The sequence below is a fragment of the Arvicola amphibius genome, chromosome 4, assembly GCF_903992535.2.
Source record: "Arvicola amphibius chromosome 4, mArvAmp1.2, whole genome shotgun sequence".
Taxonomy (NCBI): Eukaryota; Metazoa; Chordata; class Mammalia; order Rodentia; family Cricetidae; genus Arvicola; species Arvicola amphibius.
In genome coordinates this window covers 114,403,765-114,427,332 of record NC_052050.1, presented here as the reverse complement: position 1 = coordinate 114,427,332, position 23,568 = coordinate 114,403,765, and the positions used below count along the sequence as shown (strand labels likewise).

The 23,568-nt window shown below is 36.7% G+C and overlaps 1 protein-coding gene across 1 annotated transcript in view; it reads left to right on the top strand.

The window, feature by feature from the left end:
- LOC119812945 (probable ATP-dependent RNA helicase DDX60) overlaps positions 1–23,568 on the top strand; it is a 107,845-nt gene that overhangs the window by 23,754 nt on the left and 60,523 nt on the right. The window contains exons 9-16 of the mRNA XM_038327990.1: positions 9,222–9,363; positions 10,312–10,467; positions 15,095–15,200; positions 15,602–15,734; positions 16,950–17,105; positions 18,374–18,626; positions 21,553–21,719; positions 22,193–22,351. Of these exons, the coding sequence (XP_038183918.1) occupies positions 9,222–9,363; positions 10,312–10,467; positions 15,095–15,200; positions 15,602–15,734; positions 16,950–17,105; positions 18,374–18,626; positions 21,553–21,719; positions 22,193–22,351 (1,272 nt within the window). The remainder of the gene's footprint in view (positions 1–9,221; positions 9,364–10,311; positions 10,468–15,094; positions 15,201–15,601; positions 15,735–16,949; positions 17,106–18,373; positions 18,627–21,552; positions 21,720–22,192; positions 22,352–23,568) is intronic.

The following is a 23,568-nucleotide window of genomic DNA, read 5'->3' as shown; positions in this document are numbered from 1 at the left end:
AAGTTATATGACCCAAGCTCTGAAGGATTGGTAGGTGTTAGCAGGGTTGACAGAAAGGAAACCAGATTGTGGGAGAAGAAGCACTGTGTGTGGTTGTCCTAAAGATAGCACTGCCAAAGGACTGGGGTCCACTCATTGTATCAAGGACAGAAAACTATAGGGTTAGTGATGAAGCTGATGAGAGTGGGTGAGAGACAAATCAGGTAGCATCCTGTAGGTAAGGGTAAATAAGTTCATTATACGTTCACTGAGTGCCTACTAAATGGTTTTAAGTAGGCAAATGGCACTTCTTTTTACAAAAAAAAAAAAAACTGTTTTACTTGCAAATAAACCATCAGAGTGTAGATACAAAACTGGATTTGGAGGGATTAGGGAACTAATTTATTTATTTAGCCACCTTCTTGTTGATGGTGTTAGAAGCTAAGGAAGAGCTTTTGAGTACTCTACACTATGCTCTGAATATGCTTCTACTGTAGCACTCTGAAGAGTGACTTCAGTCTATATGAAGGCAGCACAGCTGCATGGAGAGTGTGCCTTTCTTACTCAATGAGGAATAGCATTTGCATAAATGCCCTTGTCTCAAAGTCCAGCATGGGAGATGCAAAGGAAATTCATGGAGTATATTGATTTGACTGTGACTGAAGTGGTGATTAAGTTACATTAATTTTACTTGATAATGCTTGTATTACATTTACTATATTAGCATAATGTGACCCGGGATTGGGAACTGTAGTTTAGGAATAGGGCTCATGAGTGATGGTTCAGTTGGCAAGGCACATGCCTTGGAAGCCTGAGAACCTAACATTGCTCTCCAATGTACAACCATGTATGAAATCAAATCAGGCCTGGTGATGCTCACTTGTAATCCCAAAGATAGGTAAATGAATGGAAAGATCACTTGTTGACCATCCAATCTTACTTGCTCAAGATCCAGGCCAATGAAAGATTTTGTCACATACATAAAGTGGGATTTACCAGGGAAAGACTCCTGAAGTCATTCTGTGGCCTCTGCACACTGGCACACACCCACACGATGCTCATATCCATACAAAAGAGGGTCAGGATGTATTGAATATTTGCACTGGTGAACATTCATAGCTGCTGTAATAAAATTTTTGAAGAATTTTTTGGTGTAGTAAATACTAGCATGGTGAAGGTGGTTCTTTGTAGGTTCTACTGATTCTTGAGGGAAAATTCTGTATCCTAAACCCCATAGGAGAACATTTCTTTTAGGTGTTTTGTTAGTGCTTAGGGTAGCAGGCTCTGTTTGACTCTGTTATTAATGAAAGATAGGAAGACTCCACTTCTCAATCTCATTTTCATTTAAATGTTTTAGTACGGGTCATATACTAAATATATTAAATCTATTGTTATCTGAAATTAAAATAAACATTGTGGCACCAGTAATGTGCTTTGACTATTATTATTGATTTATTTCTCAGTTATATTAAATTATTGTGTCAACTTTATGTAGCTCAAGTATGGTCCACAAATGGGAGCTGGTGTGAATGCAGTAGGTGTGATACAGACTTGAATGGAAGCCTCCCTTGCACAACTGTTAGCAGTGAAGAATTTTTGACAATTTTTAATACACAAGGAAGTGCATTCAGTTAAAAGACGTTATTAAAAAAATCTTGAAATATTTAGCAATATTCTAAGATGGCCTGGCAGGATGTACCTGATAATTTTAGCTGATCAGAAATAGTAGCTTTATTTTCCTCTTCATGTTGGGAAGCATTAAGTTTTAATACTAAGGCAGAGTGAATGAAGAAAACTCACTTGGGAGCCTCTCACTTTAATTCTGTAAATCATACCGTTGAGGAAGAGTCGCGTCTACTGTGCAAGTGCTGTTTGTGCAGACATTCTGTCTGTGTTACCATGGAACATTACCATGCAGCCTTAAGTTAGTGGAGACCTATCAGCATTGGTGGATGGGAAACGTTTTTCTTTCTAGAACCCTTAGCAGCCCAACATTGACAACCCAAAGTAAACAAAGAAACCTAGGGAAATAACAGAAGCACATTCAAAAGCTTAAGAAATATGCAGTTTTTGAGATTTTAGATTACATTGGGAGGAAGCAATCAATAGTAAATAAATAGATATTTCTTTAGCTGATGATAAGTGGTTGGGTTTTTTTTGTTTTTGTTTTTGAGACAAGATCTTACTGTGTAACCCAGGTTGGTCAGAGACAGACTGTGTAACATAGACTGGCCTTAATCTTGCAGGCATCCTCCTGCCTTAGCCTCCCAAGTGCTGAGATTATGTGCAGTTTAAATTCATTTTTGAGTCAGTTTTTATTTTATGCAATGCATTAATTTTTTTCATGGTTTATTTTTTTATATTTAAAAATTTCCATCTCCTCCCCTCCTCCTCCCCCTTCCCTCCCCTCCCCTCCACAATACCTCCCCTCCCTCCCTCTCCAGGCCAAAAAGCCATCAGGGTTCCCTACTCTATGTTAAGACCAAGGTCCTCCCAACTCCCCCCAGGTCCAGGAAGGTGATCGACCAATATGAGAAGGCTCCCACAGAGCCCGTCCATGCAAAAGAATCAGAGCCCAGCGCCATTGTCCTTTGCTTCTCAGTCAGCCCCCACTGTTGGCCACATTCAGAGAGACAGGTTTGGTCGCATGATCCATCAGTCCCATTCCAACTGGAGTTGGTGATCTCCCATTAGTTCTGTCCCACTGTCTCCATGAGTGAACGCACCCGCACCCCTCACGTTCGTGACTTTCTTTCTCATGTTCTCTCTCCTGCTCCTCATCAGGACCTTGGGAGCTCAGTCCAGTGCTCCAATGTGGGGCTCAGTCATTTTCTTCATCTATCGCCAGGTGGAGGTTCTATGGTGATATGCAAGAAATTCATCAGTATGGCTATAGGAACTGGCCTTTTCAGGCTCCCTCTCCTCAGCTGCCCAAGGAACTAACTGGCAGCGTCTCCCTAGAAACCTGGGAAACCCTCTAGGGTCAAGTCTCTTGACAACCCTCAGATGGCTCCCTAAATTAAGATATATGCTTCCCTGCTCCCATATCCACCCTTCCTGTATCCCAAGCATCCCATTCCTCCGAGCTCCCCCCATTCTCCCCTTCACGCTTTTCTCTCCGCATCTTCCCTTGTCCGCGTCTTGCCCACCCTCAAGTTCCCAATTTTTGCCTGGTGATCGTGTCTACTTCCAATATCCAGGAGGATTACTATAGCTTTTTTTGGGGGGTTCACCTTCTTATTATCTTCTCAAGGATCCCCAATTATAGGCTCGATGTCCTATAATTATGGCTAGAAACCGATTATGAGTGAGTACATCCCATGTTCATCTTTTTGGGTCTGGGTTACCTCACTCAGAATAGTGTTTTCTATTTCCATCCATTTGCATGCAAAATTCAAGATGTCATTGTTTTTTACCGCTGAGTAGTAGTCTAGCATGTATATATTCCAGAGTTTCTTCATCCATTCTTCCACTGAAGGGCATCTAGGTTGTTTTCAGGATCTGGCTATTACAAATAATGCTGCTATGAACATAGTTGAGCAAATGCTTTTGTAGTATGATTGGGCATCTCTTGGGTAGATTCCCAATAGTGGAATTGCTGGGTCCTGGGGTAGGTTGATCCCGAGTTTCCTGAGAAACCGCCACACTGCTTTCCAAAGTGGTTGCACAAGTGTGCATTCCCACCAGCAATGGATGAGTGTACCCCTTACCCCACAACCTCTCCAGCAAAGGTTATTATTGGTGTTTTGGATTTTAGCCAATCTGACAGGTGTAAGATGCTATCTCAAAGTTGTTTTGATTTGCATTTCCCTGATAGCTAAGGAGGTTGAGCATGACCTTAAGTGTCTTTTGGCCATTTGAACTTCTTCTGTTGAAAATTCTCTGTTCAGTTCAGCGCTCCATTTTTTAATTGGGTTAATTAGCATTTTAAAGTCTAGTCTCGAGTTCCTTATATATTTTAGAGATCAGACCTTTGTCAGTTGCAGGGTTGGTGAAGATCTTTTCCCAGTCAGTAGGCTGCTTTTGTGTCTTAGTGACAATGTCCTTTGCTTTACAGAAGCTGCTCAGCTTCAGGAGGTCCCATTTATTCAATGTTGCCATTAATGTCTGTGCAGCTGGGGTTATGTGTAGGAAATGGTCTCCTGTGCCCATTTGTTGTAGAGTACTTCCCACTTTCTCCTCTATCAAGCTCAGTGTGTTCAGATTAATATTGAGGTCTTTAATCCATTTGGACTTGAGTTTTGTGCATGGTGATAGATATGGATCTACTTTCATTCTTCTACAGGTTGACATCCAGTTATGCCAGCACCATTTGTTGAAGATGCCCTCTTACTTCCATTGTGTACTTTTGGCTCCTTTATCAAAAATCAGGTGTTCATAGGTTTGTGGTTTAAGATCCGGGTCTTCTATACGATTCCATTGGTCAACTTCTCTGTTTTTATGCCAATACCAAGCTGTTTTCAATACTGTAGCTTTGTAATAGAGTTTGAAGTCAGGGATGGTAATGCCTCCAGAAGTACCTTTATTGTATAAGACTTTTTTGGCTATCCTGGGTTTCTTGTTTTTCCATATAAAGTTGATTATTGTCCTCTCAATATCTGTGAAGAATTTTGATGGGATCTTGATGGGGATTGCATTGAGTCTATAGATTGCTTTTGGTAGAATTGCCAATTTTACTATGTTGATCCTCCCAATCCACGAGCAGGGGAGATCCTTCCATTTTCTGGTATCCTCTTCAATTTCTTTCTTCAAAGACTTAAAGTTCTTGTCAAATAAATCCTTCACTTCCTTGGTTAGAGATACTCCCAGATACCTTATGCTATTTGTGGCTATTGTGAAAGGTGATACTTCTCTGATTTCCCTCTCTGCTTCCTTATCCTTTGTGTAAAGGAGGGCAACTGATTTTTTGGAGTTGATCTTGTAGCCTGCCACGTTACTGAAGGAGTTTATTAGCTGTAGGAGTTCTTTGGTGGAGTTTTTGGGGTCGCTTATGTACACTATCATATTATCTGCAAATAACGAAAGTTTAACTTCTTCCTTTCCAAATAGAATCCCCTTGATTCCCTTATGTTGTCTTATTGCTATTGCTAGAACTTCAAGTACTATATTGAAGAGATAAGGAGAGAGTGGACAGCCTTGTCGTGTTCCTGAATTTAGTGGGATAGCCTTGAGTTTCTCTCCGTTTAATTTGATGTTAGCTGTCGGCTTGCTGTAAATAGCTTTTATTATATTTAGGAATGACCCTTGTATCCCTAGTCTCTCCAAGTCCTTTATCATAAAAGGGTGCTAAATTTTGTCAAATGCTTTTTCAGCATCTAATGAGATGACCATATGGTTTTTTTCCTTCAGTTTATTTATATGATGGATTACATTGATAGATTTTTGTATGTTGAACCAGCCCTGCATCTCTGGCATGAAGCCTACTTGATCGTAGTGGATAATTTTTCTAATGTGTTCTTGGATTCGGTTTGCCAGTATTTTATTGAGAATTTTTACGTCAATGTTCATGAGTGAGATTGGCCTGTAATTCTCTTTCTTGGTTGAGTCTTTGTGTGGTTTAGGTATCAGGGTAACTGTAGCTTCATAGAAGGAATTTGGCAGTGACTCTTGTGTTTCTATATTATGAAATACCTTAAGGAGTATAGGTATTAGGACTTCTTGGAAGTTCTGGTAGAATTCTGCATTGAAACCATCTGGTCCTGGGCTCTTTTTGGTAGGGAGGTTTCTGATAACAGTTTCTAATTCTTCGCGACTAACAGGACTATTTAGAACATTTACCTGGTCCTGGTTTAACTTTGGTATATGATATTTATCTAAAAAACTGTCCATTTCTTTTACATTTTCCAATTTTGTGGCATACAGGCTTTTGTAGTAAGATCTAATGATTCTCTGAATTTCCTCTGTGTCTGTGGTTATGTCCCCCTTTTCATTTCTGATCTTATTAATTTGCGTGTTCTCCCTTTGCCGTTTGATTAGGTTAGCTAAGGGTTTGTCAATCTTGTTGATTTTCTCCAAGAACCAGCTTTTTGTTTCATTGATTCTTTGGATTGTTTTCTGTGTTTCTATTTTGTTGATTTCTGCCCTCAGTTTGATTATTTGCAGTCTTCTACTTCTCCTAGGTGAGTCTGCTTCTTTTTTTTCCAGAGCTTTCAGGTGTGCTGTTAAGTCACCGATGAATGCTTTCTCCATTTTCTTTAAGTGGGCACTTAGTGCTATGAACTTTCCTCTTAGCACTGCTTTCATTGTGTCCCATAGGTTTGAGTATGTTGTGTCTTTGTTTTCATTAAATTAAAGAAAGACTTTAATTTCTTTCTTTATTTCTTCCTTGACCCAGGTGTGGTTCAGTAGTTGACTGTTCAGTTTCCATGAGTTTGTGGGCTTTCTGGGGGTAGCATTGTTGTTGATTTCTAATTTTAATCCATGGTGATCCGATAAGACACAGGTGGTTACTAATATTTTTTTGTAACTGTGGAAGTTTGCTTTGTTACCAAGTATATGGTCAATTTTCGAAAAGGTTCCATGAGCCGCAGAGAAGAAGGTATATTCTTTCCTATTTGGGTGGAGTGTTCTATAGATGTCTGTTAAGTCCATTTGGTTCATTACCTCCATTAAGTCTTTCAATTCTCTGTTAGGTTTCTGTCTGATTGACCTGTCCATTGGTGAGAGAGGAGTGTTGAAGTCTCCAACTATTAGTGTGTGTGGTTTGATAGCTGCCTTGAGTTCTAGAAGTGTTTCTTTTACATAAGTGGGAGCTTTTATATTAGAGGCATAGATATTCAGGATTGAGACTTCATTCTGAAGGATTTTTCCTGCTATGAGTATAAAGTGTCCCTTTCCATCTCTTCTGATTGATTTTAGTTTGAAGTCAACTTTGTTAGAAATTAGTATGGCCACACCGGCTTGTTTCTTAGGGCCATTTGCTTGATAAACCTTTTCCCAACCCTTTACTCTGAGTAGGTGTCTGTCTTTGTGGTTGAGGTATGTTTCTTGTAAACAGCAGAATGTTGGATCCTGTTTTTGTATCCAATCTCTTAGCCTGTGCCTTTTTATAGGTGAATTGAGTCCATTGATATTAAGTGATATTAATGACCAGTGGTTGTTAACTCCTGTCATTTTTTTGTAGTAGAGTTTGTGTGTTTCCCTTCTTCTAGTTGTGCTGGTGAAGGGTTGCTAGATGCCTGAGTTATTGTGGGCATTATTGGACTCCTTGTTTTGTGATTTTCCTTCTATTACTTTCTGCAAGGCTGGATTTGTGGTTACGTATTGTTTAAATCTGTTTTTGTCCTGGAATATCTTGTTTTCTCCATCAATGGTGAATGCAAGCTTTGCTGGGTATAGTAGTCTTTGCTTGCATCCATGTTCCCTTAGTTTCTGTAGCACATCTATCCAAGCTCTTCTGGCTTTCATGGTTTCCATTGAGAAATCAGGTGTAATTCTGATAGGTTTCCCTTTATATGTTACTTTACCTTTTTCCTTTGCAGCTCTTAATATCTGTTCTTTATTCTGTATGTTTTGTGTTTTGATTATTTGGCGTGGGGATGCTTTCTTTTGATCCAGTCTATTTGGTGTTCTGTAGGCTTCTTGTACCTTCATAGGAACATCCTTCTTTAGGTTGGGGAAGTTTTCTTCTATGATTTTGTTGAATATGTTTTCTGGGCCTTTGAGTTGTAATTCTTCTCCTTCTTCTACCCCAATTATTCTTAGGTTTGGTCTTTTCATGGTGTCCCAGATTTCCTGGATGTTTTGTGTTAAGAATTTGTTAGATTTGTTTAGTTCTTTTTTTTTTCTCTTTTTTTTTTTGGTTTTTCGAGACAGGGTTTCTCTGCAGCTTTTTTAGAGCCTGTCCTGGAACTAGCTCTTGTAGACCAGGCTGGCCTCGAACTCACAGAGATCCGCCTGCCTCTGTCTCCCTAGTGCTGGGATTAAAGGCGTGCACCACCACCGCCCGGCTTGTTTAGTTCTTTAATCTGTGAATTTATTTCCTCTATAGTATCTTCAGAGTCCAAGATTCTTTCTTCCATCTCTTGTATCCGGTTGGAAATACTTGTCTCTGAAGTTTCTGTTCGTTTACTAAGAGTTTCCGTTTCCAGTCTTCCCTCAGATTGTGTTTTCTTCATTACCTCCATTTCATTTATCAGGTCTTGTATGTTTCCCTTACTTGTTTGATTGCTTTTTCTTGTTTTTTCTTGGGTATCTTTGAGAGATTTATTTATTTTGTCTACTTTTTTGTTTGTCATCTCCATTTCTTTATGGCAGTTTTTTACCTCCTGTTTAAGGTCCTCTATTATTTTCATAAAGTACTGTTTAAGGTCGGTTTCTTCTATATCTTCTGGGGTAGAGTGTTCAATTCTTGTTGTTTCAGGATGTCTGGATTGTGGTGATGTCATGTTGCCTTTCATGTTGTTGGAGGAGCTCCTGCATTGGCGCTTGCCCATCTCTTTATTCAAATAGAGCTGGGAGGCGCTTGGTGTCCTAGACCAATATTTGCTGTGACTGAATCTGGTTGGATCTCCCCAGTGCCAGAGGAGGACCTATTCCTTGTGTCACAATCTGAAGAAGCCCACCCTCCCTTGCAGGAATCCTCAGACCCACCTGGAGGCCAGAGTCTGACCCCTTTGGGTGGATGGCCTTAGTACAGGAGCAGGACACCTGAAAACACTAGGGAAGGCTTTGCCAATGCATCAATTTTTTTTAATTAAAAATTTCCACCTCCTATCCTCCTCTTATTTCCCTCCCCAACTTCCCCTCCCCCTCCTCCTCCAGTCCAAAGAGCAGTCAGGGTTCCCTGCCCTGTGGGAAGTCCAAGGTCCCTCCTCCATCCATCCAGGTCTAGGAAGGTGAGCATCCAAACAGACTAGGCTCCCATAAAGCCAGTACATGCAGTAGAATCAAGACCCAGTGCCATTGTCCTTGGCTTCTCAGTCAGCCCTCAACTGTCATCCATGTTTAGAGAGTCCGGTTTGATCACATGCTCCATCAGTCCCAGTCCAGCTGGCCTTGGTGAAAGGTTTTGGAGAGGTTAGGGATACAAGGATCATACCTAAATATAATAAAAGTAATGCTACAATTTTTAAGGAAAAAAGTATAATCATTATTCAGCCTAAGTGGGCTTGCATTCTAATGAGAATTCGGACAGTCTTGTCATTTGCCTTTCATTTGGATTATCGATGCGTATGGAGTCAGTCATTCTACATATTACTGTGGACATGAAAGCTGTCAACAACTTCTTTTTTGATTTTCAGAAACAGTGGTGCGAGTATTTCATCCTAACTAATGTGCACATGATTGAATTTTGGAGTTTGGATTTACTTCACCTTTCTGATTTAAGTGATGAGCCTTTGTTGAAGAATATTGCTTTTTACTATGAAAATGAAAACTCAGAAGGTATCAGCTTACTATATAATACACATCACCTTCCTTTAGAGAGAAAATGCAGAAGGTATCAGCTTACTATATAATACAGATTAACTTCCTTTAGAGAGAAAGCTCATGAAGAGTTTCAAGCTTCAAAACCATTTTGTAAATGGCTATTGTATAAATAGTAATTATTCCAGTTTCCCAGTCTTTGTTTATAATTTTCATTTGTGGCAATCAGAATGAATATAACAATTCAAAAATAATTTTCAGTTTACTAGCACTCCATAATTATTTTTGTTAAACGTGTATGTTCATGTGTTTGACAGTTCATAACAGTTTGTTTTCATAAATGGCATGTAATATTTATTTATGAAATCGCTCATGAATAGAAACATTTCACTTTATTAGATATTTAGGGATTTTAAGTTTTTCTAAGAGATACTACCTATATATTCTTATGTAATTTATTTTTTGTTAGACTATTTTTCTTGTGTTTTTATAATCAATGAAAATGAAAACACATTTTTAGAGAATAGTGCTTGAGTCAGTAGTATAGAAATGTCTTTAACATCAAAATTTGGTCCTGTCATATTTTAGGAATTAGAATAAATTACCTACTTTGAAAATAATGGTTCATTGTTATTTTATTTTATTTTTATTCAGTGTTATTGGTTAAAAAGCTATATGTAGTATAATATTTTATCATCTTAAAAATAATTAAATCTCTGCTGTTGGTTATCCTTAGTTAAGACATTAATTTTTAATATTAAGTTCTCAAACAGAAAGACAAGATTAGTTTTGATATGTACCTTGGCATTGTCCACAACTGTGATCCTTTTCATTTAGATTCAGTGGTAAGCTCACTGAAAATTTTACTGTTAGCCTCATATTTCAGAGCCTACTGACTTAATGATGTTATGTGCTTTAATGAATGTGTTAGTGCTTCTTAACAGTGTATTTTTAATTGTGATCCAGGCTTGAATTTGAATGTAGAAGATGTCATCATGAAGGAGTATGTACATCTCTGGGATACAGTGTCAAAGCTGGTAGGAAACTTTGAAGTGGGAAATCCATTTCCTTTAAGAACAACAGAACGCCCTTTTATTAAAAAGACCCCATCACCAATCAAAGGTAACTTATACCTAACTTAAATGTTATTTTCTTTAAAAGACCCTATCACCAATCCAAATTAACTTATTTCTAACTTAAATGTCTTTTACTTTAAAATACCACATCACCAGGCAAAGATAATTGATTCCTACCATAAACTGAGGAAGAAAAACATCTCTTGGAAACTCCAAGTAGAAATTGTTTTCTAGAATTTGTGTGTTTGAATAATTGTCATATCCATGTGGTGGAGTGCTTTAACTAATATTGAACATTTAAATGTTGTTTGTAATTAATGTTGCCATTTTAAAATGTCAAACCATGCATGAGTGTATTCTCTTTCTAGCAATGTAACCTCTGTCAACAAAAATTTTCAATATTCTAATACATCATGATGGCTCTTCTCCAAATAATAGAATGGGTGAAGCCTGCAAAATAACTGGGGAAACTGAGATCCATCTATGCTCTACCAGCATAGAGACTAGCATGGTAACATATTCAACATCCGTGTTGTATAGTAACAAAATAAACACCAGACTTGTGTTGGGAAGAGTATGAAATGCTAAAGAATAAAAAGGAGCCCCCAGCCACCCTAGAAAGCCTTTGCCCAAATCAGTGCATTTGCCTTCTCTGTGCTGTAGATGTAGAGAGTGTCTTTGGTGACAGACACAGGAGAAGAGGCCAGAGCCAGGAGGTGGTAGAACTGACAGTCTTCAGAAATTCCAGTTCCATAGATGCAAACCAAACAGGTTAGCTCCTCCCAGACCTGCCTTTCAATGAACAGAAATAACAAAGAAGTCACACTGCTTCTGCAGCATTATAAATCACTCTTGAGAATTTGGAATTTAAATTGTTAGGCCACAAGGCCCCTCTAATCTAGTAAACGAAAGTGATTGGAAAGATCTGGCAAATTATCATGAGGAAGAAGTCATAAACATTTTTATAGGATTATGTGTCAAACATGGATGCTAATAGAATTCACAGAAGAGCCGAGGAATAACTAAGAACACAATTAGCTGTGTGTAGGCTGCTTATTTGTTCCTGGCTGCTTAGACCCCAAATAATCACACAGAAACCATATTATTTGCAATACTGTTTGGTCAATAGCATAAGCATATTTCTAGCTAAGTCTTATATCCTAAACTAACCCATTTCCATTAATCTGTGGGTTGCCATATGGCTGTGGCTTACTGGGTAAAATTAAATCTGGCATCTGTCTCTGGTGTACACACACACACACACACACACACACACACACACACACACACACACGCACATATATTTCAGCCTGGATATGTTCTGTTAAGCCATTGGCTGAAAGCAGCTTCCTTATCAACCAATAAAAACAACTCATTTAAGGACTTCCACACAATTTCTCCCTTTTTGTTTAAATAGAAAGGAAGGTTTTAATTTTAACATAGTAAAATTACATATAACGAGACAGGTATTAAGCAAGAATTATAGTTACAATATTTATATCTACTTTTCCTTTTATCATAAATAAAGAAAACTATAACTATCTATTCTTCAATTCCATCAAAGACCCCAGAAGGATATAATATTGGGTGCCAATCTGTTGTAACAGGTTGTTTTTTATTTCCTGGCTGCCCATACTCCCAAAATAATCACACAGAAACTATATTATTTTAATCACTGATTGGCTAATCACTTAAGTATAATTGTTAGCTAGCTCCTATATCTTTGGTTAACCCATTTCTATGATTTTATATTTTACCATGACGTTCATGGCCTACTGGCAAATTCCAGCTGACTTTCCCCTCTGGTGGCTGCACAGCGTCTCTTGACTCTGCCTTCTTTCTCACAGCATTCTGTGTAGTTTTTCCCATCTAGCTCTATTCTGTCCTATGACAGGCCAAAACAGCTTCTTTGTTAACCAATGGTATTTACATCATACAGAGGGTAATCCCACATCAGCTGTGGACTTAAAACTGATAAGTTCTGTTTTTTAATCATCACAATTATTATGTACTCTCTGAATATAGTTTGAAAACATTTAAGAGAGATTAAATGTAAAATTAGAAATAAGAAAAATAATAAAAACTTTAAAACAATATTTATTTCTGTAATCAAACTTGTAGAAATCAAAATACTGAGCAGGTTTAAAATTCAATTGGATATTAATAATGGGGTTTTGGTTCCATAAGTAAATAGAAAAAGAGTCATACTTAAGGTTGGAGACATCCCTCATGGGTACTGTGTCCGAGCATGTGTGAGGTTATGTGCTCAGTTTCTAGCACAAAAGAACAGAACAGGTGAAATATACCATTATGAGAAATGACAAAAGCTAGTCACAGAAAGAAAGATACCGTGTGATTCCATTACATGCACAGTCTAAAAAAATACATAGAAGTAGAGCAAAGTAAATAGGTAGTTATTGAGGAAGCAGTGTTGGGGATGGGGAAATGTAGGTCAAAGGGTACAAATGTGGAAGATAAATATATGGCAGACAATAGGTTTGTATTTGATGTACTTGATGAGGCTACTGTAGTCTATGAGGGCTAACACTAATCATATATTTCATAATATACACCAGTGATTTGGGAAAAGAAAAGATTTTAGACAACTCAATACCAACCCCCTCCCCCAGAAACCTACAAGGAAATATAAATAATATGTAATATAGTGGACATATTAATTTTTCCTACTGTATTACTAGTTTACTCTGTATCCTTTTGTTTTCATGGTGCGTGTTTCTTCAGATAAGGTGTTATGTGGTCTAGACTAATTTTGAACACAGAAGATAGCTGGAGAAGATTTTGAGTTCCTGATCCTCCTGCCTCCACCTGCCAAATGCTAACACAAGCATACACCCCCAGGCCCAATTAATACTATGCATATCTGCCTATGTATTTACCTATCTGTCTGTCTGTCTGTCTGTCTGTCTGCACTCACATACACACATATGTCTCAAAATAAGTATATTAAATCATGGTATATACCTTAAATAAATATAAAATTAAAATTCAGCATTCAAGATTTTAAAAGACATGGAGACTAAAGGCCAACCTTTGGTTCATTTGGAAACTTGGAAAGAAAGAAGGAATTGATGGGAGTGGAATGATGTTTAGAAAGTAATGACCTAACATTTACCTGCAGTAATCAAGACAAATTTTATACATCTAGGATCTCAAATCAGGTAAGTTAAATGCAAAAACACATTAGGCCAGAAGAATACACTCCCTTGACACACAAAGGGAAACTTCAACATGTAAAAACTACAGAACACCTCATAAGATTCATAATTAACTCTAAAGGAAGAATTAACTCTAAAGAATTAGTCAAGTGACATATTTCTCAGTAATGATAAAATTCAGAATGTAGCAGAATTATGTAATTATTAAATTATATAAGGGTAGAAGATAGTATGCATCTTTGCAGAAAAGGAAAAAATGGTTTAGTCATAGTAACATCTTTAATATCATAGTGAATTTCAGGAAAAATGATTTTAGAGGAAGTATCAAAAGAAATGTTTCCTGAGAACTTAGGATACCTACATACGTGTGTGTGTGTGTGTGTATATGTGTGTGTGTGTGTATTCTTGTGTTCTATGAGAATGAATCCCACCTGACAAAAGAACACTAGTGCAAGGAGTTTACTACCAGTCAGAGAGTGGTTCACATTAGATTAGGGCAGGAAATGTCTATGAGCAGGTTTTTACTTTGGGAGACATGAGGCCAACTGGGAACCTTAGAAAGGGGTTCACACTATCTTGGAAACATCTCTTGCAAATAACAATAGAGCTGGGGTATTTATTCTCCAGTTGCTTTTATGACTTTGACTGAGGGTCAATCTCAGAGCTTCTGGTTTGATCTCTGTGGTTACATGGAGAAAAGTACTTAACCTAACTGTTGCAGAAGGTATCCTGGGCAAACACAGGATCAGAGAGCATCAGAAGAATTATGAACAATACGTTAAATAAAAATAAGTTACTAGCCAATTATCACAGCTATAAGATGTGTCTGATCTATTTATTATCTGTCTGTCTAATTGTCTTTCTGTCTATCTGTGTCTGTCTGTCTGTCAGCTATCCATAACCTACCTACTTACCATCTAGCTGTCATACATCTGTCTATCTGATCTATCATTTTGTCACCTATCTACCTGTTTTGCATAAGCTTGTATATACACCGAAAAGAAGCTCAAAGGGAGTATTATAATAATCTCAATCTCATGACCTTTTCCCCTATTTTAATTTATATTTACACTATGTATGTGATCTCTCAGACTGTTATCTTTAGAAATTTTATCACTTATTAGACAAAAATATAAGGATTAGACATTTGAACATAAGCACCACAGAAATTATCTATCACCTATTATTTGTCTCTTTATCACCTATCAATAGTCTACCATCTTTATCACAATGTATTTATCTAGATATACCTATTAACTCTCTGGCCATTGAGCCACCTATTTTTTCATCTATATACATATTTGCTTATTATTAATTTATTTTCTATTATGTTCCAATAGAATCAAAGTTGGAAATAGCTTTATGAGCAGGATTGGAAATAAATATAAATGAAGTGAATATGAAATGTTTTTAAATGTGAAATTTTGGGAAACAATGTATTGTCTTCCTTTCTGAAAATTTTACATTTAACTTGGTCACATTTATTTTTGATTACAGACATTTCTAAGAAAAAGATGCCAAATTTGGGTTTTATTCCAATGTCATGTGCTTTGGTTGATGAATTTACTGGAGACATCTTGAAAGACTTGCCTTTCCTAAAGAGGTAAGACCTCCATATGTATTAATAAATACTTGTTTGGAATGAATAATAGCTATTTATTAAGAATAAGCCTTTTAGAAGGCTTTTTCTGAATAAACTACGTAAATATGACATATTAAGATAGTAAATTACATACAATATGTATTTGGAGCATGTTGCCCATTGCCCATCTTTATTATATCTGTGTGATTTTAATTGGAGAACAAAGCACTCTACCCCTAACATACAAGGAATGTTTGAGAGTGTTGGCTTCTGAAGCGTCTAAGAAAATGCTCTTTTGCCTTCTACTGCACATGATGTATCCCAGAAAAAGGAGAAGATACTATAATTTTCAAAGTTATAAAATGTATTGTATTTGAAGGCCTGGTATTTGATATATGCTTGTATTTCTTTTTTTCTCCCAGTGATGACCCCATTGTTTCCTCGCTGGTTAAGCATAAGGAATTTGATGAGCTTGTGCACTGGCATTCCCACAGACCTCTCAGTGATGACTATGACAGGACTAAGGCCAATTTCAATGGTGAGCTTGCCGATTCTGCTAAACTAATTGAAATCTACATCACTCTGGCCTTTATTTCAAAGTAAAAAACACATTGTGAACTCAGATCAAAAGTTTTGGGGAAGAACATTCAAAAGCATTCGGATGGACAACAGGAACGATGTTAACAGAGATTTCTCCCTGTGTTTCCTGGTGGTTATTCATATGGAGGGTGGAGGTGATTTAGGCAGAGGAGTGCATATGTGATCTACTGAGTTTGACACTGTGTTTAGGAAAGAAGGCTTCTAGTTTAAGATACCTGGATGTCCTTTGAAGTTTAATATACAGTGATGAAGCTCTCAGCTCTATGACTGTGTCCCAGGATGAGGGCCTTCCTTTTTACTATCCAGTAATTCAAGGATCCAGAATATCTCAGATGGCTTTCTTCTTGATTTTCTCTACTGAAGCTCATTCACAGGGCACAAATAGGTAACACTTAAAGTCTGTCTCTAAAGCAAAACAATCCTAAAAAAAAAAAAACAACAACAACAAAAAAAAAACAAAAAAAAACACCTGGAAGGAAGGGTACTCATGGACCACTACTCCTTACTGCTAATCCAGATGGATTCTGGAGCAGGGTCACCACTAGCTTCAGTTGTGTACCCAGTGGTGTGCTCCCAGGGCTCCATCGGTGGTTGTACAATGGACAAACCCAGAGTCCTAATTAAAGTTAATGGGTCAGAAATCAAAACAAAAATGCATGAGTTTGGGAAAAAGAATTTTATGGAGATGGGGAAATGACAGGATAAATTGAATATTAAAGAGAATGGGGGTAAGTAATTAGAGTGCACTACGTCCATTATCAAAGGACACATTTAATTGATAAAATTAAATAACATTCTTAGTATTTTCATTTGGAAACAGACTGTGAAAAATTTTCTCCAAAGTGTTTGAGCTGCTGGGAGTTGTTGACCGTTAGTAGAACCCTTAAACTGCATTAAACTGCATGCATGAGATCCTAGATTCAAATCCTTAGGATATATATATATATATATGAAAAATTGCCACCTTTGTAGACATTTTGAAAGTTATTCTATAGATGGGATAGCCCAATTGAAGATTATTTTAGATATGTTCTTTGGGCAAATGGCTCAGACAAAATTGCTGTTGTACACTAGAAAGAATAGTGCCTGTTTATGGAGTGGTGTGGAGAGTTATAGATGCTGCCGAGAAAGCCTAATCATTTTACATTTGAAGTTTTTTCTTCTTCGGAGCATACAAGAGACCTCCGTTATCTTAAACGTGTGCAGAAATATCATGCTTTTCAACGATTTTATGGGAACTCATTAGAATCAGTCTCTTCTAAGCTCATCACAACTCAAGGTGCTAAGCCAAAGGATTGCAGTAAGTCCAGGAGTACAAAGACACGTGTAAGTTTCCATAAATTCCATTATCAATGAAAGCTCTTGCTACTCTTCTTTTTTATTGATTTTATTGAGTTACACATTTTTCTCTGCTCCCATTCCTTCCTCTTCCCTCCCCTTCAACCCTCTCCCATGGTCCCCATGTTCCCAATTTACTCAGGAGAGGTATTCTTTATTAAATTGGTGCTTCCTCATCACACTTATGGCTTCCTTCCATGAGGTACCATCTTTTTTCTTATTTTGGTGTAGTGGTTTGAATGAGATGTCTCCTATAGTCTCAGCATTTGAGTGTTTGGCTCCCAGTTGGCAGCACTGTCTGGGGAGGCTCAGGAGGTTGGCCTTGTTGGAGGAAGTGTGTCACTGGAGGCCTGTTTGGAGAGCTTAAAGCCTTGCCATTCCTGCTTACAGTTTAAGACACAAACTTTCAGTTTCTTGCTCCAGGTGCCATGCCTCTTTACTGCCATCAGCAGTTCTTAGCCCTCTGGAATCACAAGTTCAGATAAATTTTTTCTTCTATAAATTTTCTTGGCAATGTCATTTGACTACATCACAGAAAAGTAACACAAAGAACAGTCATATTTATTATGATACTTGCTAGAAAGTCTAACTTCCATATAAATTATTACATATGTTCCTCTATGCAATAACATATACTTATTTAGAGAATCAAGTAAAGCATTAAGTCAATAAAGGTTTGGTTTTAAAATTTTGCAATAATATTAAAATGTAGTTTATTAGCTAATAACAATCAGAATGTTTTTCATAAATCCAGCAAAAATAAGCATACAACACATGAGTCTCTTTGCCTGCCTTATACAGATTTTCTATGCTTTTCTCAAAGTATTTATATAATCAATGTTTTTACTTTTTTAAGGTATAAAGTTAAACCTTCATGATAGAAACATCATGTATGAAGTAGAAAGGTGACTTGGTAGGAAAGGTAACAGAAACACAGTCCAGGAAAGAATAGCAGACATCACTGCATGGAGACCTAAATGAATCTTTGCAAGGTCTCTTTGGTTTTATTACATTTACCCTTTTATATTTAACACTACATTGAAATTTAAGAAATTATCTATGGCAAGCCTTTATATTCACTAAGTTGAATTATTGTGTTTTCAATCAACAGAGTATTTAAAAACATATTTTTATGACTATTCAAGTATGGGGTGATGGTCAAAATCATCTGAGCATACTTAAAATATTTCATGAAGAAATGTCAATCTGGAATAGTTCTGTCTCATCACAAATTGTGTTTCTTTCCATTTGGGCAGGAGACCAAGGCTGACATAATTGCTAGAGAGAATAAGAAGAGGTTAATTGCCAAGGAAGAACAAAAAGAAGAGGAAAAATGGAATACCCTGTCATCTTCTATTGAGAAGGAGATGAAAAGGAATTTAAGTTCTGGAATGAAGAAGTTGGAAGAGTTTTTGAAATCATGTAAAAGTAACTCAGTAAAAGTTCAGGCTGAAAAAGTTGGGTTAACGGCTTGCTTGACAGCATGGAAGGAGCACTGCCGAGCTGAAGGTGTGTGGAGTGTTATTCAGGTGGCTTACCTTGATGAGCTAGAGAGTCCAAAGAGATGTGATGACGGTGCCTTGTCACCTGCTAACTAGAATTTGTATAGTAAGACTCATAAAGGCTTCTCTCCTCTGTTTTTATCAATGAGCAATGACATCTCAGAGAGATGACCAACAACAAAGACAAAGCACATTCATAAGCATAATTGAAGATAGCTTTAAACTAACTGCTGACTAGATAGAGAGCATAGTTAGCAGAACCAATAACAGGTGAGACACAGCAAGAACCCATCATTTATTTTTCAGTTTCGAAGGATAAACATTTTCTTTCTGGATAAGTTGATGTTGATGCTTGCCTACTAACTTAGTTTCTCCTTACTTGTTGTGATATAAAAATACTTTCATAAAAGCAACTTAATGATGAAAGAGTTTATTCTATCTAATAGCTCAGGGGTACAGTTCATTGTTGTGGAGGGCATATCAAACTAGGAGGAGCTTGAAGCAGCTGGTCACATCATATTTACAATAGGAAGGCAGAGATGGATGAATAAACACATGCTTATCTCTTTTATGTAGTTCAAAATTCATGCAGAAGACTAGGTTTTACTCAGAGTTCATATGGGTGTTCTTGTATCCATTAGCCTAATAGAGATAATCCCTTGCAAACATGTTCAGAGGCCTGTCCTCCAGGTGATTGATTATAAATCCTGTAAAATTTGCAATCAACACCAACCAAACAGACTCCAACACTGATCACCCCTACCATACAGACATCTTCCAAAGTCACTGAGGTAATTCTTTGTATCCTCCTTTACATTTCTATGGAAGGACATAGGATAAAAAACAAAAGAGAGAGAATGGGGAGGTTAAGGATAAAATAGGACTGAATAGGTAAAGATGTGTAAATTGGTTAGAGGCATAGTACATACCTTAGCATGTATTTATCTTTCTTTCAAACCAAGACACTGAATAAGGAGTTGAAGCTGGATGCTATTGCTAGAGATCATAATTTAGAGTGACTTAAAATATAGTGCTTATTCCATTCAGAGATTGGTTGTAGGTGCTGCAGACTGATAGCAGAGTCCCTGCTGGGATTTCTGGATTCTTCTGTCCAGCAACAAGAAATTGGGCAGGACCCATGGTAGAAACAGAGGCAGTCTCTTAAGGAACAAAGATGATCTTTCCAGGAAATGTCAGAAGTTCAATGTCCTTGTGACCATGCCCAGAGTTGTGACCTTCTATAAGTCATTCACATAACTCTGGCTTACTCTCTATTTGCACACTGAACTGTTTTCAGATTTATTATTTATCTGCGTGTGTGTATGTGCCTGTGTTGAGTGTCGACAGATGCAGAAAAAGGTGTCAGATTCCCTGAAGCAGGAGTTACAGGTTGTTGTGAGGCTTCTGGTGTTATTTTTGGGAATCCAGCTCTGTAAGAGTGGTGACAACTGTCACCACTAAAGAATCTCTCCAGTTCCTTCTTTCACCTTTAACGTACTTTCCTGGCCACCAAGATCTTATTCTCAGATATCCTTAGTCAAAACTTAGTCACAGGCAACTTTATTCACAAGGAGGACAAGGAAACACATACTTTTACCTCGGTATGTAGAATTTCCAATACCATGTAGACATAAATAAGAAATCTTTGTAAGTACATGGTGGATAGAGAAACCAATAGTAGAAACAGATACAAGTGCCCTTCTCCTTGTTTTTCATACAACAAGAATTTACTTATCCTCCAAATTCAGTTCATAAAATATCTTTGCAAACAGCCTCTTTTAGCAAACAGATTCACATAATGTCTGTAGCTTCTAATGCTCAGTGTGGGCCAATCATTTGTCACATATTATGTAAGTGAACTGAATGTTCCTGGAGGGTAAGACCTCTTTTTCATTTACTTGGCATCCTCTTGTATAATAGCTTTCAATATGTGATTGGTAGCACTTGTTTAATAGGTCAGAGTGTGCACCAACTAAAAGAAAGGTGGAACTAAAACAGAAGCAAGAGTGAAGATGTGAGCAGAGGAGAGAAACATTGTGTGTGATACTAGAGAAGTGGAGGGATTGTCGGAGTCTGGGTCTGATAGCTGGAAGAGATGGATTGCACTGAGTGAACAGATTCAGTGCTTACATCCAGTAGCTCTCTGTGAACAATAGGGCTAAGTGAATGTTGCTAAGATTATAATCTTTTTTTATTGTTCGCATAAGATTTATTTTCAGCAAGTCACTAATCCTAATATATTACAATTTTCTTTTCTTTTTTTTTTGTCAGACAGTGATAGCACATGCCTTTAATCCCAGCACTGTAGTGGCAAAAGATATTTGTGAGTTCGAGACCAGCATAGGTTACAGAGTGTGTTTCAGAACAGGATCCAAAGCTACAGAGAGAAACCCTGTTTTGAAAATGAAAACAAACAAACAAACAAACAAAAAACTTAGAAAAAAATGGTGTAGAAAGAATTGTGCAAGTGGAATGCCAATACACTGAGAAGTAATTATGATTGGTTCCACAAACCAAAAGAGACTCACTTTTCTAAAATGTTCTCCATTCTACCTAAATGTGTTTCACAGTTAATATCTTAAATTCTGATTATTGTTTTTTTTTAAAAATAGGCATTGATTTTGTGTATATATTTTGATTTACATCTTATATTTAAAATCATGCAATTAATTTTTTAACAAAGGGGACATAGGAATATGAGACAGAGAAAAGCTTTATAATTCACCACCAGATTCTATAAACTTCAACTGAATATTTTAATTATGAATTGTAAGATTTTTATCTAGTCCTTTCTGTTCTCAAACATCTGTTAATGCTGAGTAAGATAGTTTCATAAACAGTACTGAATAGGCTAGATGATTGCTCGTCGTTAATAAACATTTATTACTTTGATAACTTTTATAACAATTTTATTATTTGCATTTTGTACAAAGGTGAAACAACAAAAGACTTTAGCATAGCTGTCGATATGATGAAGAGAATTCACTCTTTGTTGGACAAACACTCTGAACTTCTGCAAGAAACAGATCGGAAACTCATAGCCAGATGTCTTACGTGTTTAGGATTTGATGAACTAGCAAATTCTTTGTATCCAACTCAGGTAACATATTGTAAAAGCTTCATTTTTACACAGCCGTAATTTGCTATACATAAAGCATCCTTCAAATACTGTGATCGTTTTTATGTTCATTACAATCTTGATTAATCCAACTACTAAATATGAGTTACTTAAGAATTAGAAATTTTTATACTAATTGACTATCCCACTAAATGTCAAATAATTTCTGCAGACTTTTAAAACTAGCACAATACTTAATTCAGACAAAACAGCTCCTATCTATAATGGTGATGATGTAAATATGTCAGGCTGTAGTTACAAATATTAGAGTAAGCATTTGAAAATCTTGACATCTACTGATTTACTTGTATTTCAAAAAATTGGCAATGCCCTCAAGACGTTTAAAGAGTGATTAAAATTGTTTTCATATAGAAGAAACTCAGTCATAAACATTTCAATATTTAAATCATGGTATAACTTAATTGCTTTCAAAATAATCTTTTAAAACATTACAGGATGAAGCAGATGACATAAAAATGAAAAAAAGGAATAAATATTCAGTTGGAATTGGGCCAGCTAGATTCCAACTACAATATATGGGTCACCATTTGATAAGAGAAGAAAGAAAAGATCCAGACCCCAGAGTCCAAGATTTTGTTCCCGATACATGGCAGGTAAAATATGAATAAAATATTATTATATTTTGTGATAATGTGTGCATTGTAGAATTTTATGTATCATGGAATTTTTTATTTCTCCAGCCTCCTCTCTCTCTGTCTCTCTCTGTCTCTGTCTCTCTCTCTTTCTCTCTCTCTGTCTCTGTCTTTCTCTCTCTTTCTCTCTCTCTGTGTTTGTGTATGTGTCTTTGTGTTAGCATTTGTATTAGTCATGGACTTCATAACATTGAATTATTTCATTTAAAGGTTATTTCAGTTAAAGTTCCTTGTTATTTAAAATGTCTCAGATGGACTAATATTTTTATTTAAAGAAATTAAAATTTTCATTTACTATGCAGACCATTTCCTTGGTAAGGTGTTGGATGAATTCACATGCATAGAGTCAAAGCTTAATGATGTCTGTGTTATACAGCTATTATCATTCTGTACAACAGTCCAGGTTTTCTGTCAATAGAATTTCATATGTAAACAATATAAATACTCATAAAGAAGTTTGTGTAGTTCAAAGAGTGGGTAAATTACTTATATATTTACTACCATTCTAACTATATGTCTGTAAACACACATAAGATAAGTATTGATAGCTACAAAATTTGGAAGTAACTGCTTCTGCACACATTGATATATATGTATCATATATATATTATATATATATGATAACTTGAGTATTTTTTACTTATCCAAATGCAGTTTTGTAGGTTCAATCTGACTAGCTGTTTCAGTCAGTTCAGATTTTGTAAGTCATTTTTCATTAATGTAATGAAAAACATGAGACACCCTAGCTTTAAGGTAAAGATACTTAGATGACTCCATGAGCCTAGCTTCCACTGCCAGCTTGTGAACAGAATGGCATCACATTGGGGTGGATCAGCTTGTGTGAGGAAGCATAAGACTGAAGGCAAGAATCAGAGAAAGCTAGTTGGGCTGAGACCTTGTATATCAAAATTCTGATTTTTCCATGAGCAAGAGACCAATGTCTTATTTCAGTGTAGGCTAAAGGCAGAAAAATTTATTCCTATTTACCATACACCTTCTAATTCTTTCATGCCCTTTTCATTCTGACTTGTGGCATGTGGGGAGGACTAGATTCACAGAATGGCAGGTTGTCATTTGAAAGTACTTTCTGTCTTCTGTCCTTCACATAGGTTTTCCATTCTTTTGACTGCTCATCATCTTGATAAATGAAATAATAGAATGCAAAGATGATGTTCCCA